The sequence below is a fragment of the Ylistrum balloti genome, unplaced genomic scaffold (assembly GCF_031769215.1).
Source record: "Ylistrum balloti isolate Yb309-2 unplaced genomic scaffold, AGI_CSIRO_Ybal_v1 Utg370196, whole genome shotgun sequence".
NCBI classification, from domain to species: Eukaryota; Metazoa; Mollusca; class Bivalvia; order Pectinida; family Pectinidae; genus Ylistrum; species Ylistrum balloti.
Genome location: NW_026782173.1, coordinates 1,039,857 through 1,055,748, shown reverse-complemented (window position 1 = coordinate 1,055,748; position 15,892 = coordinate 1,039,857). Strand labels below are relative to the sequence as shown.

The 15,892-nt window shown below is 34.4% G+C and overlaps 1 protein-coding gene across 1 annotated transcript in view; it reads left to right on the top strand.

Moving 5' to 3' along the window:
• Positions 1-15,892, top strand: part of LOC132551358 (cGMP-dependent protein kinase 1-like) — an 80,123-nt gene that overhangs the window by 59,090 nt on the left and 5,141 nt on the right. Inside the window, exons 5-13 of the mRNA XM_060215497.1 lie at positions 5-110; positions 4,125-4,188; positions 7,243-7,320; positions 9,215-9,309; positions 9,801-9,869; positions 11,098-11,175; positions 11,476-11,511; positions 13,814-13,952; positions 14,445-14,584. Of these exons, the coding sequence (XP_060071480.1) occupies positions 5-110; positions 4,125-4,188; positions 7,243-7,320; positions 9,215-9,309; positions 9,801-9,869; positions 11,098-11,175; positions 11,476-11,511; positions 13,814-13,952; positions 14,445-14,584 (805 nt within the window). The remainder of the gene's footprint in view (positions 1-4; positions 111-4,124; positions 4,189-7,242; positions 7,321-9,214; positions 9,310-9,800; positions 9,870-11,097; positions 11,176-11,475; positions 11,512-13,813; positions 13,953-14,444; positions 14,585-15,892) is intronic.

The following is a 15,892-nucleotide window of genomic DNA, read 5'->3' as shown; positions in this document are numbered from 1 at the left end:
GCAGCATTGTCTGATGTGAAGGTATGGGTGCTAGATCGACGTGTGTTCCAGGCCATCATGATGAAGACCGGTATACAACGACAGGAAGAGAACATCCGCTTCCTTAGAAGGTCAGATTGCCATACATTATATATAAATATGTACCCGACGGGTGTATTAATCACTGATACATGTATCACATAGGGTTGTTTTATTATTAGACATATCCCAATGTCTACAAGAGTGCAGTCAGGCCCATTCAGGCCCCGTCAAGTCTCTAAACGGTTAATAGACAATAACGTTTACCATCAATGTCATTCGCACTTTCCAACTTTTAACATAACCTTAACTAATTATTTTATAATTTTGTCTCAAAACGTTAGAGAATATCTTAATTTCAAACAGTTGGTATAAAAGGGTTCGTGATGTAAGTGTTACTACAGATTTTGTTATACTGTGTGGCCCTTGGATGTTGGCTGATGCAGGATACCGCAATGCATTCTGGGAGAGACGGGGACCTGATGTCTTCAAATGTTTACATGAACCTTTTTTCTTGATTGTTTGATTTCAGTTTCAACTGTACACCTAGGTATTCTTTATATTTGGATAAAAGAGTCAACTTATTGATAATTAAAAACACAAGTAATGTAATCGAAAAGCCTTGTTTCTATATTTAGTAGTCGTCAATCAGGTTTTGCTGTTGTTTCGTACATAGTAATTCTAAACGTGTCTTAATATGACAGAAGGAAATGTGACATCTTTGCGTGATTAAGTTTAGGCAGGGTTTTGGAATGAATAGATGCTGGAATGTAGGCTAGTGTGTGTCTTGTTAATTGACAAAAGTAAATGTACATGTTCACATTAATGTCTTGCTCAGGTTCGGAATATGCACGTAGCAATAAATAACTATCCTAGTCGACAAAATATACTGACGGGTTCAAATTATAATTCGTTTTTACATGAATGTAAAGATTTGCTGATATATTGATACTCTCCTTTAGATACACAAGAGGGTATTACACAGTTTATGGAGTTTATACCGTATAAGTAATAAAGGTAAACAGTTTATGTTGTGTTGGCACTCTACTTAAAGTTAACTTGATTGTAGAGAGTTTTACGTCATGTTGACACTATGTTTTATGATAACATGACTGTAGAGAGTTTTACGTCATGTTGACACTATGTTTTATGATAACATGACTGTAGAGAGTTTTACGTCATGTTGACACTATGTTTTATGATAACATGACTGTAGAGAGTTTTACGTCATGTTGACACTATGTTTTATGATAACATGACTGTAGAGAGTTTTACGTCATGTTATTTATGTGACTGTAGAGAGTTTTACGTCATGTTGACACTATGTTTTATGTTGAGAGTTTTACGTCATGTACTATGTTTTATGATAACATGACTGTAGAGAGTAATGTTGACACTATGTTTTATGATGTAGAGAGTTTTACGTCATGTTGACACTATGTTTTATGATAACATGACTGTAGAGAGTTTTACGTTGTTGACACTATGTTTTATGATATGATAACTTGACTGTAGAGAGTTTTACGTCATGTTGACACTATGTTTTATGATAACATGACTGTAGAGAGTTTAACGTCATGTTGACACTATGTTTTATGATAACATGACTGTGTAGAGAGTTTTACGTCATGTTGACACTATGTTTTATGATAACATGACTGTGACTGTAGAGAGTTTTACGTCATGTTGACACTATGTTTTATGATAACATGACTGTAGAGAGTTTTACGTCATGTTGACACTATGTTTTATGATAACATGACTGTAGAGAGTTTTACGTCATGTTGACACTATATTTATGATAACATGACTGTAGAGAGTTTTACGTCATGTTGACACTATGTTTTATGATAACATGACTGTAGAGAGTTTTACGTCATGTTGACACTATGTTTTATGATAACATGACTGTAGAGAGTTTTACGTCATGTTGACACTATGTTTTATGATAACATGACTGTAGAGAGTTTTACGTCATGTTGACACTATGTTTTATGATAACATGACTGTAGAGAGTTTTACGTCATGTTGACACTATGTTTTATGATAACATGACTGTAGAGAGTTTTACGTCATGTTGACACTTTGTTTTATGATAACTTGATTGTAGAGAGTTTTACGTCATGTTGACACTATGTTTTATGATAACATGACTGTAGAGAGTTTTACGTCATGTTGACACTATGTTTTATGATAACATGACTGTAGAGAGTTTCACGTCATGTTGACACTATGTTTTATGATAACATGATTGTAGAGAGTTTTACGTCATGTTGACACTATGTTTTATGATAACATGACTGTAGAGAGTTTTACGTCATGTTGACACTATGTTTTATGATAACATGACTGTAGAGAGTTTTACGTCATGTTGACACTTTGTTTTATGATAACTTGATTGTAGAGAGTTTTACGTCATGTTGACACTATGTTTTATGATAACATGACTGTTGAGAGTTTTACGTCATGTTGACACTATGTTTTATGATAACATGACTGTAGAGAGTTCTATGGCATGTTGACAACGTATTTCGTGTTGACACGAATGTAGAGATTATGGAGAATTGTCTGATGTGTTGACAATACACTTTGTGTTAACATGATCATAGAGAGTCTTTTGTCGTGTTGACATTCTACAACGCTAACTGGATTGTAAACAGTTTATGTGTATATGACAGCACATATCCTAGTGTCAGTAGTCTCGTCAGTGTCTTCCTTAATTACCGACAAAATAACGTCCACCACAAAGCCAGTTATAGTCTTGTCCACCTTGCGCTTGAACAACAAGTGAGGAGGTCATACTGGTGTTTGCTGGTAAACGGTGGACATCTGCTCTAACACAGAAAACATACATGGGAGACTGCTATGAATACAGCTTCTTTGTTATCTGCTTCAATCATGGGTAGTAATATCGTATACACTCCGAGCTAATCGATAAAGAATCAGTGTAGTACCGGATGATATATATATATATAGTCCTATAATCTCTGTGGTGACGTAGTCTGTTTCTGGACGTGTAAAGACACGTAAAAGTACTGTTGTCCGTACTGATAGGGAATGACCTGTCTCTAGGTCCCTCAAAATATATCATATGATATATCTGTCTTAAAGCTATCGTAATTAGATATTACTTAATCGAATTGTGTTAAATATCATTACATGTCCCTTAGTAGATATTAAGCTATACATCATAAGATTATTATATCTAATTATATCTGTGGTTTAATATATTAAGATTTCGGAAACCATATCGATCAGCTGCAAATCTGATGCAGTGTATTCTGTAAAAAAAACTATCTCGCTGCAAGTTTGGTCAACTCGACGACCGTGTATATAGTATTGTCAGTTTGTTTAACACTTCCAAAACAACGTTGGATCTCAATAATTTTAGTATATAAGATACTACTTTCAGCAGCAGCACTTTGTGAGTATGTAATTATGTAAGCTTAGTGTTAACCCAGTACAAAACTTAAAGAGGTATAGATATGAAATTTATCACACTATACACGTGTATTTAAATCATTGCTACAAAGCCCTGGTTTCACGAACGTTCCTTAGCGTTAAATATCTCATTAAGGATTTATGTTAATGTTCGTAAAGTCGATAATGGCACTTTCAATCATTAATGTGTTTACTTTGCTGGAATAAATGAACACTGAAACAATAAAGCATTAATCCTGATGTAATTCACTGGGTAATAAATAAATCAATCAATTCTATGTAAAACAAAGAGTTATAATGTTATATTCAAGTTGGGGGTTGATGGAAACAAACTAGCTGACTAGTATCAGCTTTACTTTATCTGATATCAGCAGACAAGCTGGTTCCAAGTCTCAACTAATTGCCGCCAAATTTAACCTTTACAAACGTTTACAGTTTGAATAATTCAATAACTTTGCTGGTAGTTTTTAATAAAGACTATTTGGAGGATGTTATGATATGCTTTAATGATATGGTTCGAGCGACGTAATCTTGTATCTCTGTACTCAGTATTAGACTCCATAAGGACTGCCTATGAATATTGTGTTTTCATCAAGAACCATGTTCACTCTTTTGATTACTGTTCTTAGCTCTATAAGTTATGATATTATTTGTTTTACTTTTAGCGTTCCACTTTTGAAAAAACTGCCGACAGAAAAATTAGCGAAAATAGCGGATGTTTTAGAAGTGGTAAGTGCTTTGTTTTACATACACTTAATCTACTGTAATTTATTTTACGTTCTATATATACTTCAGCATGCCATGCCAGTGAACCCATAAACGTAGCAGCGTTACAGTACAATAGCTTAGCATACACATACGAATACAGTCAAATAAAGCAAATCTTTAATAGCAAACGGTTTATAAATTTAACATTTCCTTAGATGCTATATAGTATATAATAAAATTATTATATAACAGTTAGCAGAATATTAAAACAATTCCTTAGCAGTTAGCAGTATGAAAATGAAGAAATTTCGCATCAGCTAGCAGTATAAAAATGAAGTAATGTCTTTACAGTTAGCAGTATAAAAATGAAGTAATGTCTTTACAGTTAGCAGTATAAAAATGAAGTAATGTCTTTACAGTTAGCAGTATACACATGAAGCAATACCTTTACTGTTAGCAGTATACACATGTAGCAATGTCATTGCAGTTAACAGTATATAAATGAAGCAATGTCGTTGTAGTTAACAGGATGTAAATGAAGAAATGTCGTTGCAGTTAACAGTATATAAATGAAGCAATGTCGTTGCAGTTAACAGTATATGAATGAAGCAATGTCGTTGCAGTTAACAGTATATATATGAAGCAATGTCGTTGTAGTTAACAGTATATGAATGAAGCAATGTCGTTGTAGTTAACAGTATATGAATGAAGCAATGTCGTTGCAGTTAACAGTATATATATGAAGCAATGTCGTTGTAGTTAACAGTATATGAATGAAGCAATGTCGTTGCAGTTAACAGTATATGAATGAAGCAATGTCGTTGCAGTTAACAGTATATATATGAAGCAATGTCGTTGTAGTTAACAGTATATGAATGAAGCAATGTCGTTGCAGTTAACAGTATATATATGAAGCAATGTCGTTGTAGTTAACAGTATATGAATGAAGCAATGTCGTTGTAGTTAACAGTATATGAATGAAGCAATGTCGTTGCAGTTAACAGTATATATATGAAGCAATGTCGTTGTAGTTAACAGTATATGAATGAAGCAATGTCGTTGCAGTTAACAGTATATATATGAAGCAATGTCGTTGTAGTTAACAGTATATGAATGAAGCAATGTCGTTGTAGTTAACAGTATATGAATGAAGCAATGTCGTTGCAGTTAACAGTATATATATGAAGCAATGTCGTTGCAGTTAACAGTATATGAATGAAGCAATGTCGTTGTAGTTAACAGTATATAAATGAAGCAATGTCGTTGTAGTTAACAGTATATAAATGAAGCAATGTCGTTGCAGTTAACAGTATATGAATGAAGCAATGTCGTTGCAGTTAACAGTATATATATGAAGCAATGTCGTTGTAGTTAACAGTATATAAATGAAGCAATGTCGTTGTAGTTAACAGTATATGAATGAAGCAATGTCGTTGTAGTTAACAGTATATGAATGAAGCAATGTCGTTGTAGTTAACAGTATATAAATGAAGCAATGTCGTTGTAGTTAACAGTATATAAATGAAGCAATGTCGTTGTAGTTAACAGTATATAAATGAAGCAATGTCGTTGTAGTTAACAGTATATAAATGAAGCAATGTCGTTGCAGTTAACAGTATATGAATGAAGCAATGTCGTTGCAGTTAACAGTATATATATGAAGCAATGTCGTTGTAGTTAACAGTATATAAATGAAGCAATGTCGTTGCAGTTAACAGTATATGAATGAAGCAATGTCGTTGCAGTTAACAGTATATAAATGAAGCAATGTCGTTGTAGTTAACAGTATATTAATGAAGCAATGTCGTTGTAGTTAACAGTATATGAATGAAGCAATGTCGTTGCAGGTAACAGTATATGAATGAAGCAATGTCGTTGTAGTTAACAGTATATAAATGAAGCAATGTCGTTGTAGTTAACAGTATATAAATGAAGCAATGTCGTTGTAGTTAACAGTATATAAATGAAGCAATGTCGTTGCAGTTAGCAGTGTGTAAATGAAATAATTCTTTTGCAGTTAACAGTTTATAAATGTGGCAATGTCTTAGCAGTTAGCATTACATACATGAAGCAATGCCTTTGCAGTTAGCAATATATATATAAAACAATTACTCTGCAACTTACAGTTTATAAATAGAATAGTTAATACAAGTGCATTGCTTTACTAGCTGTTGCCTAAATAAAATGCAATTTCTTTTAGCGAATATCATTTATTAAGGTATTTGCTTAATGTTTATTGATGTCCTTTGTGAAAGTGATCTTTTGTTTTGGTAGCCTCATAAACTGGTTCTTCCCGTCTTTGGTACACTTCCACAAGACGACCCCAGAAGTGTAAAGTCGCGTTGACATGTTATATATATATATTATATGGATGCTCTAAATATGGCATTCATGCAGAATTGTTTTTACCCCGAAAAATCGATTTGTCTACACATAAAAATATTTATGATAGTTCCCTATAATTACGTAATCATATCTTTTGTTCCAATTTTCTGAATCCCCACGCGTGGTGTGTGTTCTGTTCATGGACGTATAATAGAAGTTATCACTGCAAAACGCAACAAATGTCTCATTTGATCAGTCAGTCGTTACTATATAAGACTATACTGCCACTTGCCAGTGACACGCTATACATACATATTTTAGGTTGAGAACATTGGTGATTCGGTATATCAGAAAAGTGCAGAAAAAAATAAACTATATATATGTATAGTGATATTGATCAATTTTGTATCGAGGAATGTTTGAATGTCTTCAGTCATGGAAATATTTGTCTCGCACATTGCTATAACAAAGAGAACATGCTTCTAGATAAATGTTTAGTTTAAGACAGCTTTATACAAAACTTTTCTAGTGTTCATACTGATACAGACTTTTCCATGATAGATACTTCGTGATATATTGAGGATGAAACCTGGATATTTATTGAAACTTCTAGGGGCTTGCGTTAATGTAAAGCCTCCTTCCAAACGGAAAATCCGAGTAAGTGATTCACTCCTGTATGTACTATGTTAGAGTAGGAGTTTGTGATGTTCACTACCATAATTATAGTAAAATGCATCATTTATATTTCAGGACTTTTTCCATGAACACGAATACATCATTAGAGAAGGCGGAACAGGTGACACATTCTTTATCATCAATAAGGGAGAGGTAAGTTTATAATACCGGGTAGAACTGGGGAGGTATCACGACACTTCAGTAACATTATAACGTCAGAACTGTCCTGCCTTATTTCACAAGGCAGCTGATAAATAGACACGATTATTAAGTTTTTCTTTATATGTCAGACGTTAAATACATCAGATATTTTAGCAAAGTAAGACGGTTGATACCTGGTGTAAATGTCAGCTAGGAAAGATAGTCAATATGTGAACTAAAGTAAGAAAGGAGGGAGGATTAGGAAGTTAGTATCGGGTATAAAAGTGACACGGTAAATACCAGATGTGAATGTGAGACAGTGAATACCGGGTGTAAAAGTGACGCAGTCAATATAGGGTGTAAAAGTGACACAGTGAATACCAGATGTAAATGTGAGGCAGTGAATACATGGTATAAATTTGATACAGTCAATATAGGGTGTAAAACTGACAGAGTGGATACCAGATGTAAATGTGAGGCAGTGAATACATGGTGTAAAACTGATACAGTCAATACCGGGGGTAAACGTGAAACAGTCAGTACAAGGTGTAAAAGTGACACTATAAATACCGGGGGTAAACGTGAAACAGAGAATACAAGGTGTAAAAGTGACACAGTCAATACCGAGTGTAAATGAGAGACAGTGAATACCAGGTGTAAACATGAGACAGTCATTACCAGGTAAAAACGTGAGACAGTCAATACCAGGTGTAAAAGTGACACAGTCAATACCAGGTGTAAAAGTGACACAGTCAATACCAGGTTTAAACATAAGACAGTCATTACCAGGTAAAAACAAGGACCCGCCAATACCATGTGTAAACGTGAGACAGTGAATACCGGGTGTAAACGTGAGACAGCCAATACCATGTGTAAACGTGAGACAGTGAATACCGGGTATAAACGTGAGACAGCCAATACCGGTTGTTAAGGTGAGACAGTCAATACCGGGTATAAACATGAGACAGTTAATATCGGGTTTTAATGTGAGACAGTCAATACCGGGAGTAAACGTGAGACATTCAATACCGGATGTTAAATAAGCAAAACTATGTTAAGAATAAGCACACTAACATGTTTACAAACCATTATTGGTTATCGGTCAAATATAACTCAATACCGACTGTATACCCTTGTGATATGCCACCCATTACCAACTGTATACCCCTGTGATATGTCACCCAATACCGACTGTATACCCCTGTGATATGTCACCCAATACCGACTGTATACCCCTGTGATATGCCACCCAATACCGACTGTATACCCCTGTGAAATGCCACCCAATACCGACTGTATACCCCCATGAAATGCCACCCAATACCGACTGTATACCCCTGTGAAATGCCACCCAATACCGACTGTATACCCCTGTGAAATGTCACCCAATACCGACTGTATACCCCTGTGATATGACACCCAATACCGACTGTATACCCCTGTGAAATGCCACCCAATACCGACTGTATACCCCTGTGATATGCCACCCAATACCGACTGTATACCCCTGTGAAATGTCACCCAATACCGACTGAAAATCTCTGTCAGATATCACTCGATACCGGCTGAAAATCACTTACTTTGCCTATTCCGATATTCTTAACTATCGGCTGTAAATTTCGGTTAGATATCCCTAACCATCGGCTATAAATTTCGGTTAGATATCCCTAACTCTCGGCTGTAAATTTCGGTTAGATATCACTAACTATCGGCTGTAAATTTCTGTCGCATATTGTTATATTGCCTAAAGATCTTGGTAAGAGATCACCTACCTGTGTCTGTATACCACTCAATATCTGATATTGAAAACCATTCTATTTGATGCCACATGTTTTAGTTATATACGTTACTGATATAACAATAAGATATAAGATATTGACATAATTGTTAAACGAATTCTTTAAAGGTCGAAGTGACACAAAAGATAGCCGGATTCGACGACCCTCAACTCATCAGATCTCTTAAACGTGGTGATTACTTCGGCGAGAAGGCGTTACTCAGGTGAGCATTCATCTCATTTTACTATGATATAACTAACGTCATAAAAAACGGCAAAGAAAATACCGACATTGCAACAGAATCATAATCCAAACTCCAGATGTAAAACTATGGGAAAATATGAACACTTGAAAAAGTGGGGAAGAAAACCAGATGTTCCGGAAGGATACGTATCTTCTGGACACCTGCTATGTAAACCTTAGCCAAGTAGTGGCACGTTTCAGAACGAGAGCAAGGTTAACTACAAAGGAACCAACAGGCATACAAAGAATGTCAAACACGTCCACATACATATTCAAACTTTGTCTTATGTATTATGTACTCTTGAAAATTAGATTGAAACAAATTAAACTGGATATCGCTAGCTTTAATTGATTATCGTATTTCTTATTCAATAGAAATAGCGTTAAGCATAAAACTTGTCATTGGATGACAAATCAAACAACATAAATTCACTCTATAATGATAAGATCACAATCAATCTTAATTTGCAGCGAAGACCGCCGAACAGCCAACGTGATAGCTCAGGCACCTGGGGTGGAATGTCTAACGGTGGACAGAGAGTGAGTATTAGCGCTGTTTTTAATACAAACGGAAATGATTCTGATACATTGAATCACCTGCTACAACACTACATACCAGTATATCATTGATCTCCAATATGTCAGGAAATGTCATATGCTAAATTGTTCTATATTGATTTCCTTAAAATCAAGGAACGTCGTATATTAACACTATAACGCCACTACAATATTGATCTGCAATAAGTTCCAAGATGTCATATGTTAACACAGTACACCTGTTCCACATTGATCTGCATAAGTTACGAGATGTCATATGTTAACACAGTACACCAGTTTCACATTGATCTGCAACGAGATAGGAGAAATTATGTTAACACTATACGCAAGTACAAAATTGATTTGTACATCAGGAGATGTCATGTATTTACAGTTAAACGGCAGAAATATATGTTGACCTCCGATAGGTCTCATACTGTCGTGTGTAATTTGTTTAATGGCAGTGTTATATAGGTCATGCAATATACATGTACAGTATATTTACAGATACAGCTGTAACTGACCTGAAATAACCTTTGAAATGCCCATTACCATCACGTCGGTAATGCTATTCCCTCTCTTGCGCATAGGGATACGCTTCTAAATTTCAACGAAGTGAGAATTGCCTTCTCGTTTTTTTGTTTTTGTTTTTTTTATAGCAAAATTATCGCAGATATGACTATGAAATAAACAAAATTCATATACCAAAATAAAAACAATCTGAGAAATATATCTGTGAGACTGTTCCGTGACACGAAAACTCTCATTAGTTCAAGGCTTTCCTTCTTGGCGATTGCAACGGCACGTCAGACGGGAACATTTCGGATGTATATTGTGTTGCAGTAACTGACACATTCTCCATTTCGGTTTCCACGTAAACTTTGAATGATATCATCCGACAAAGCAATATGTAAACACAATTATTTCGTTCAAACTCATCATATGCTGCTTGACACCTGTAATTGAAACCAATACTTATTCATCATCAATATGTGATAATTTAAAAAATAAGTGAGTGCCAGTACTAACTATTTACACACACAATGGTAATTATTCTGTATGTATAGGAGGGCCCTATGAAACAAATAGAATTAAAGTGTGTATTTTTAAGAAAGTGTTTAATGGAACAACGAAAATTCCATTATTTTCAGTGTGTTTAAACACCTATTACATCTTGATTGATGACAAAATATTTTGCAACAATGATAAATGTTTTTGCCTGTGTTTCTAGTTCATTCAATAAGCTCATCGGGGACTTGAAAGAACTCCAAGAAAAAGATTATGGTGATGAAGCAAGAGGTGCACAAAGGTAAGAAAAATGACTTTGTCAACATCTTTACAGAAAGACTTTTCTTGTTAACTCCGTAACTTTATGTAATGTCTGTTGTCTGTGATATATAGTCTGGTACCAATCCATATCTTAAAGTGTCAATTAGTAATGTAAACAAATTCTAAAGAGCGTACTAAAGAAAAAAAGAATATGTTTACACTGCTTGTAGAAGTTAGGTAGTATGTAACTCCATTACATCAATATACTAGTACATTTTCGTCCTTTAACTGTTCATAAATATTAGTATCATATCCATTCTGTCTACCCTGTGTTTGCCAGGCTTTCAGAACATAAGAATGACTCCCAAGAACAGAGGTGTGTGGTTTTGTCTTTTTGTCTTGGAATGCGTTTGCGAAAATGAATCTGAAAATAGATTTGTATTTATATATGTACTAACGATACCGAGTTCTGGTCTGGACCCCACATGTGTACTAAGGATTGTTCTGTTGTGTGACACCTGTTTCCTCTACACTGTATCCCAGAGGCGTGCTGGCTATGACAGGAGGAATGCGATACCAACGTGCATGGGTGCTTGATCTCTGTATTACTGTAGTGGCACATTATTGAAATTGAAACCTTTAAACTAGCTGAAACTTTTTTCGTGATCGATTTTGTAAAATCACTTTATTCTAGAATGATGTAGACGATCTAAAAACTTATTACATATTTTAATGACATCGAAAGGTAATTCACATATTTTGTTATTTTCAGTATTTTAAACATACATTTTTGTTTATGATCATTTATTTCAAGAATATATCTGCAATCCCAGTAAGTGCTTTTGTTATGCCCTATGGTAAACATGCGGTCTTCTCGTAAAATTACAGGTTTAGGGAGAAGATTGAATATCCTGTTCTTTCTCGGTTGCTTCACACTTCGTTCAAAGCATGTATTTATAGATAAATCCACTTCCTTATTTTCTGGAATACTTTTATTCTTGGTTGTTCCATTAAACTTAACAGATTTGGTCTGGGCATGGTTTCTCTGATACCTTTCTGCATGACATTCACTTACGGAAATACCGACTATCTCTTCAATACTCACGTATACTTCATCTTTATCATTAACATCAAGTATAAATATGGCATGTGATAAAAATATTTTTTTAACGTAATAAACATATAAATCCATAAATATAACTTGTATGATCGGAAAGAATATTATCAACTATATTTTCTATTTTGGTTACGGAACGAGTTGTTGGTTTATTATAAAACGTTTTTAAATAACGTTATTAAGTAAATATTGATAAAGATCTATTGCGTGAAGTAAACAAATGTGACAGCTCTATATGTAAAACTGAATCTAAACCATCAAGAAGCCTTGTCCAATTAGCATATTAGTATTTTTGTTTCTGCATGCATGGCTATGGAAAAATGCCATTTTTTGTTAACATTACCATGGAAACCGTTAGTTTTGAAACTTAAATTATGAAATAAGAACAGAATAACGTAATTTGAATTTGAAAGAAAAGTTTTCATCAATATAAATATATCATGCCACCTCCCCCTTAAGAACACAAAATCAAAACATATTGCTAGGGCTCGACTACACCAAGACTGCATTGATGTATTTTGAGTAAAAGAAAATATAATGGCTAAATGATGAACTGGTTTCTATGTTAATAATGTTACGTGCTATTTCGTAATGTAACCTGAACTGCAAACAAATTATTTGACAAAATGCCAATGTGATATAACACCAAATCAATGAATTACATTGTAGTGTAATGGACCATTCTATAGGAGATATATATTGTCCTATAATGTTAATATCGCAGATTAAACATGACTAGAACTATATATCTGATCAATGTAATAGTATTAGCCGGAAATATTTAGGAAGTGTAAGGGTGCTATTTTTCATTGAGTGAGGCACATCACTAAATGGTTTAAATCAGAGACTATAATCAAACACATCCATACAAATGTTCAATTTATACTCCATCACCAGGTTTTAGCCCACCAACATTCAAATTAACCTACGTCCGTTCATACACAATTCTTGTTATCGCTATATCTTGGGAAGTACGACATGGATTGTTCTGAAATTTCATGTGCAGGTGCCCCATATCATAACGTTGTGTCCGTTTAATTTTGTTGTGGTTAGAAAATAAAATGACCGACAGGCGGCCATCTTTATTTTGGTAGTTTAAGATTAATATTGCTATTGCTTAAGAGTAAGTAATGTTCAAATGTCATATAATTGTGAGGAAAAAAAAGGAAAAAAGAGAAAAGAAGGCAGAAGCTTCAACTGCGTAAGAACTAATCAAGACCAAGCGATGGTTGGCGCCTGTAAACCTTTGGGATCACATGTAAAAATGAACAATTAGATAGCTGTGATTGTTTTCGAAAATAAAAACTTGCTCCGATATCATATCGATAATGTGTTAGATTCTTCTTTGAGAAAATACACATTAAACATTATGATTTTATTTGTTCAACTGACTAATGCTTTTGATTCGTTACATACAAAATTACAAACATAAGTTTAAATGGTATTGAAGAAATCTATTATTCCGAATCAGAGGTGTAGTCACCGTAATTTTCAGATTATTATGTTTGTGTCCGTAACTGTTTATTTAGAAAAGGTTTAATTTGATGTGTCGCTATGGCAGGTCTAGCGGCGGGAATGGTTCCGAGATGCCACTCTCTCCTATGCGAGAGAAGGTGGAACAGGAATACCGGGACATACAGCTGGACCAACTTGAGTTGGTTGCCACTCTGGGAATGGGAGGCTTCGGGCGTGTAGAACTGGTAAGTATTAGCAGGACCGGTGTTGTCTTTGACGTGTTTGTTACCGTTTATTATTATCGTATTGTCCTAGTAATAATATTAATTTGGTTTATATTTAACATGACCAGTATTACAATAAGTAGATTGGATTTGAAATTCAACATTCTTAATAAAGTCAGAAGCAACAACATTGACTGTGTATTTCGATAATAACTTCAAAATGCCTGAATGTGTTCGAATGAACCTTTACACACCAAACAGATAAAGCCATTGTTAATTTATTTGCTTACTTCTTTATGTTTTATTACCCATGGTGCTTCTTCAAATTCGTTTTGATATCATGATGCAACAGCAAAAAGATGAGTTTTGGAGCAAAGTTGGTTTTCTCTTCGGTGAACTAGGTCGAGAGAAAGCCATGTACACCATGTTTTTTCTAATAACTTTTAAAATATCCATCCCTGATTTCTTTGCGATGTTTCGTCTTCAATTTCTTCGCCTTAATTGTAACAACAGGTGCAACTTACGACCGACAGAAGCAGGACGTTTGCTCTTAAGTGCCTTAAGAAAAAACATATAGTGGACACTAGACAACAGGAACATATCTATTCGGAAAAGAAAATTATGATGGAGTCGAACTGTGCGTTCATCGCCAGGTCAGTTGACTGATTATAATACATTGCATGTTCAGTCTCAATAAATGTACCTTGATGTTGTTTGTCTGAAAACCGGTCCTAGGCCAGCTACTGAGACAAGACCCCGGAGAGAAACACTGAATTAATATCTTCCGTTTTCGAATTTTTTTGTTTAATGCCCTTACATTGAGAAACCGATGATAATGATAGATTGCTAGATGTAAATAACTGCTAGTTGAGGTTAAATCCTGAAGATGTGCCGTGACATATACCCGTATAAACGGTTTCAAATAAATCATGCAATATCCATAAACCAGCCGTACAGATTTTAGCATCGAGTCCACTTTTAGCGTTACTCAATTTTGACCCTTAGCATCACCGAAGGACGGAATAGATTAAGGATTGCGTTTTATCCATCAATCAGTATCTGCTGTTACTCATTATTTATCCATTTTGACAGTGGTATAGAGTAATTGTATAAAGTATCCTATAGATAAATAGATTAAGAACCAATAAAAACACTTGTCGTAAATGCTTTAAATGAATGTGACAATACATCATCTTTCCCCCTCACTATTTGATATTGTGGTGGTTGGAGTCAATAAATGCTCAAATGCAGAGTTTAATCACGGCCCAACTTGGACTAGTATATGTCCTTTATTTTTGGTTGTCCTTTTAATGCATGCTGTATTTTTGTCGGTAATGTAAGTAATTTGTTTAAGTCATTGTCTGTCGTCATAAGTTTTACAACATATATTGTTTTTTTTCCTGTTTTACGTTTAAATGTAGTGTTATGATATCTTGTGTTTTCATGAAACACTACAAATCAATTTTAAAACGTTTACATACACGACCTACCAAATATTTTTAAGACAATCCACAAAAACTAGGAGGTCACAAGTTTAGTAGGTTATCTTTTTCAGATTATTAACTGGTTTTGTCAGAATCTTCTCATGGTCTGCAAGAATCATTGAGTGATGTTAAAAATTATCCTTTCTTTGTAAATAAGGAAAACATGAAACAATTTTGCAGAAATATATACAAGATTTGAAAATTACTTTTTTGACAAAATGCAAGGTAAAACAAATACTTATTACGTAACTCATTTTTAGCATACTACTGGCAAAACTAAGATTAGATTAAACAAACATAACTTGGAGATTAAATTCAGTGGTACGGACTACAGCTTCCGTTCTAGTAAATATTGTAATACTTTGGAAGATTTTATCTTTCAATGTAAGATAAATACTTAGGGTCGCTTGCCTAGTTAAAATCAATATAACAGTAGCTGTGACTATCTAATAACTCTCTAATATCTGCAGGACATGG